We start from the raw sequence: 944 nt of genomic DNA on the forward strand, positions 1-944 counted from the left end.
CCAGCCATAATATCCTCCTCAGGCAGGGGGAGAAAACAGGAAGGGGGGGAGGGGGCCCCAAACCCCCATATGAAGTTTGAGAGTCGTTGAGTTTTGAGGAGTAAATCTGAGGTCTGGCGTTATGTAAAATCTTTGAGTGTAGTGATAGCAGGAGGTCTAGCAGCACAAGTATCCAGACCAGGCTGCAGGTGAGCTGAGCCCAGTGAGAGGTCCGGAAGTTTCGAGTCTGCTGGGGCCAACGTGACACCAGCGTAGCCTCCAGCCCCAGCAGCCCCAGCAGGAGCAGAGAGGCCAGGTGGTGGGCATCAAGCAGCTGCTGACAGAGCACGCTCACAGTCTCCCTCCACCAAACCGATTCCCCCTTCTTCACGAGGCCCATCTCAACCTCACAGCCCACCTCCTCCATCCACCAGGACAGCGTCGCTCCCAGCCGCAGCACCCACTGCAGCAGAACCAGACTGTCGGAGAGAGCCAGCTGGCCCAGGAATACAGTGGAGGGCTTGGTGGAGATGTGAGGGGAGCGGAGCAGCAGCAGCGCTCGCAGGCTCAACATACAGCCCAACAGCAGGGGGATGCCTGCTCCATGGGGGAGCAGCAGCACCATCACCAGCTTTAGCAGTAAGAACCGGCGCAGCCATCTTCTGGAGGCCAACAGCACTCCTCCTGTGACTGAGCCGAGCCAGCACCAAGAGCATATCTCCCAGACGGACTTTAAAAGTTGGTGTGATCTGCAGAGAGTTTAACACTTGGAGGTTAGATCAATGTCTCACACACACACACACACACACACACACACACACACACACCTTATTTTCACACTCAGTATGTCGCTCTGCTTCGAAGGTGTAAATATTTCTCCTTTTTTTTATGACTATGCTCTTGTCTTATCCAAACAGTCAGAGGCCCAGGAAAGCAAACAAGACATCAATACATACTTCAGTTTT

At 54.4% G+C, this 944-nt stretch overlaps 1 protein-coding gene across 1 annotated transcript; it reads right to left on the reverse strand.

Moving 5' to 3' along the window:
• Positions 1-6: 6 nt before the first annotated feature.
• Positions 7-733, reverse strand: LOC147819967 (uncharacterized; the record flags this gene model as incomplete). The annotated part of the gene is made up of 1 exon (XM_087179371.1): positions 7-733. A coding segment is annotated over one exon (727 nt), but the record flags the coding sequence as incomplete, so codon positions are not given.
• Positions 734-944: the final 211 nt, after the last annotated feature.

Source organism: Seriola lalandi, unplaced genomic scaffold (genome assembly GCF_002814215.2).
Source record: "Seriola lalandi dorsalis isolate HSWRI2012SDOR001 ecotype SW California unplaced genomic scaffold, Sedor1 jcf7180002009026, whole genome shotgun sequence".
Lineage (NCBI taxonomy): Eukaryota > Metazoa > Chordata > Actinopteri > Carangiformes > Carangidae > Seriola > Seriola lalandi.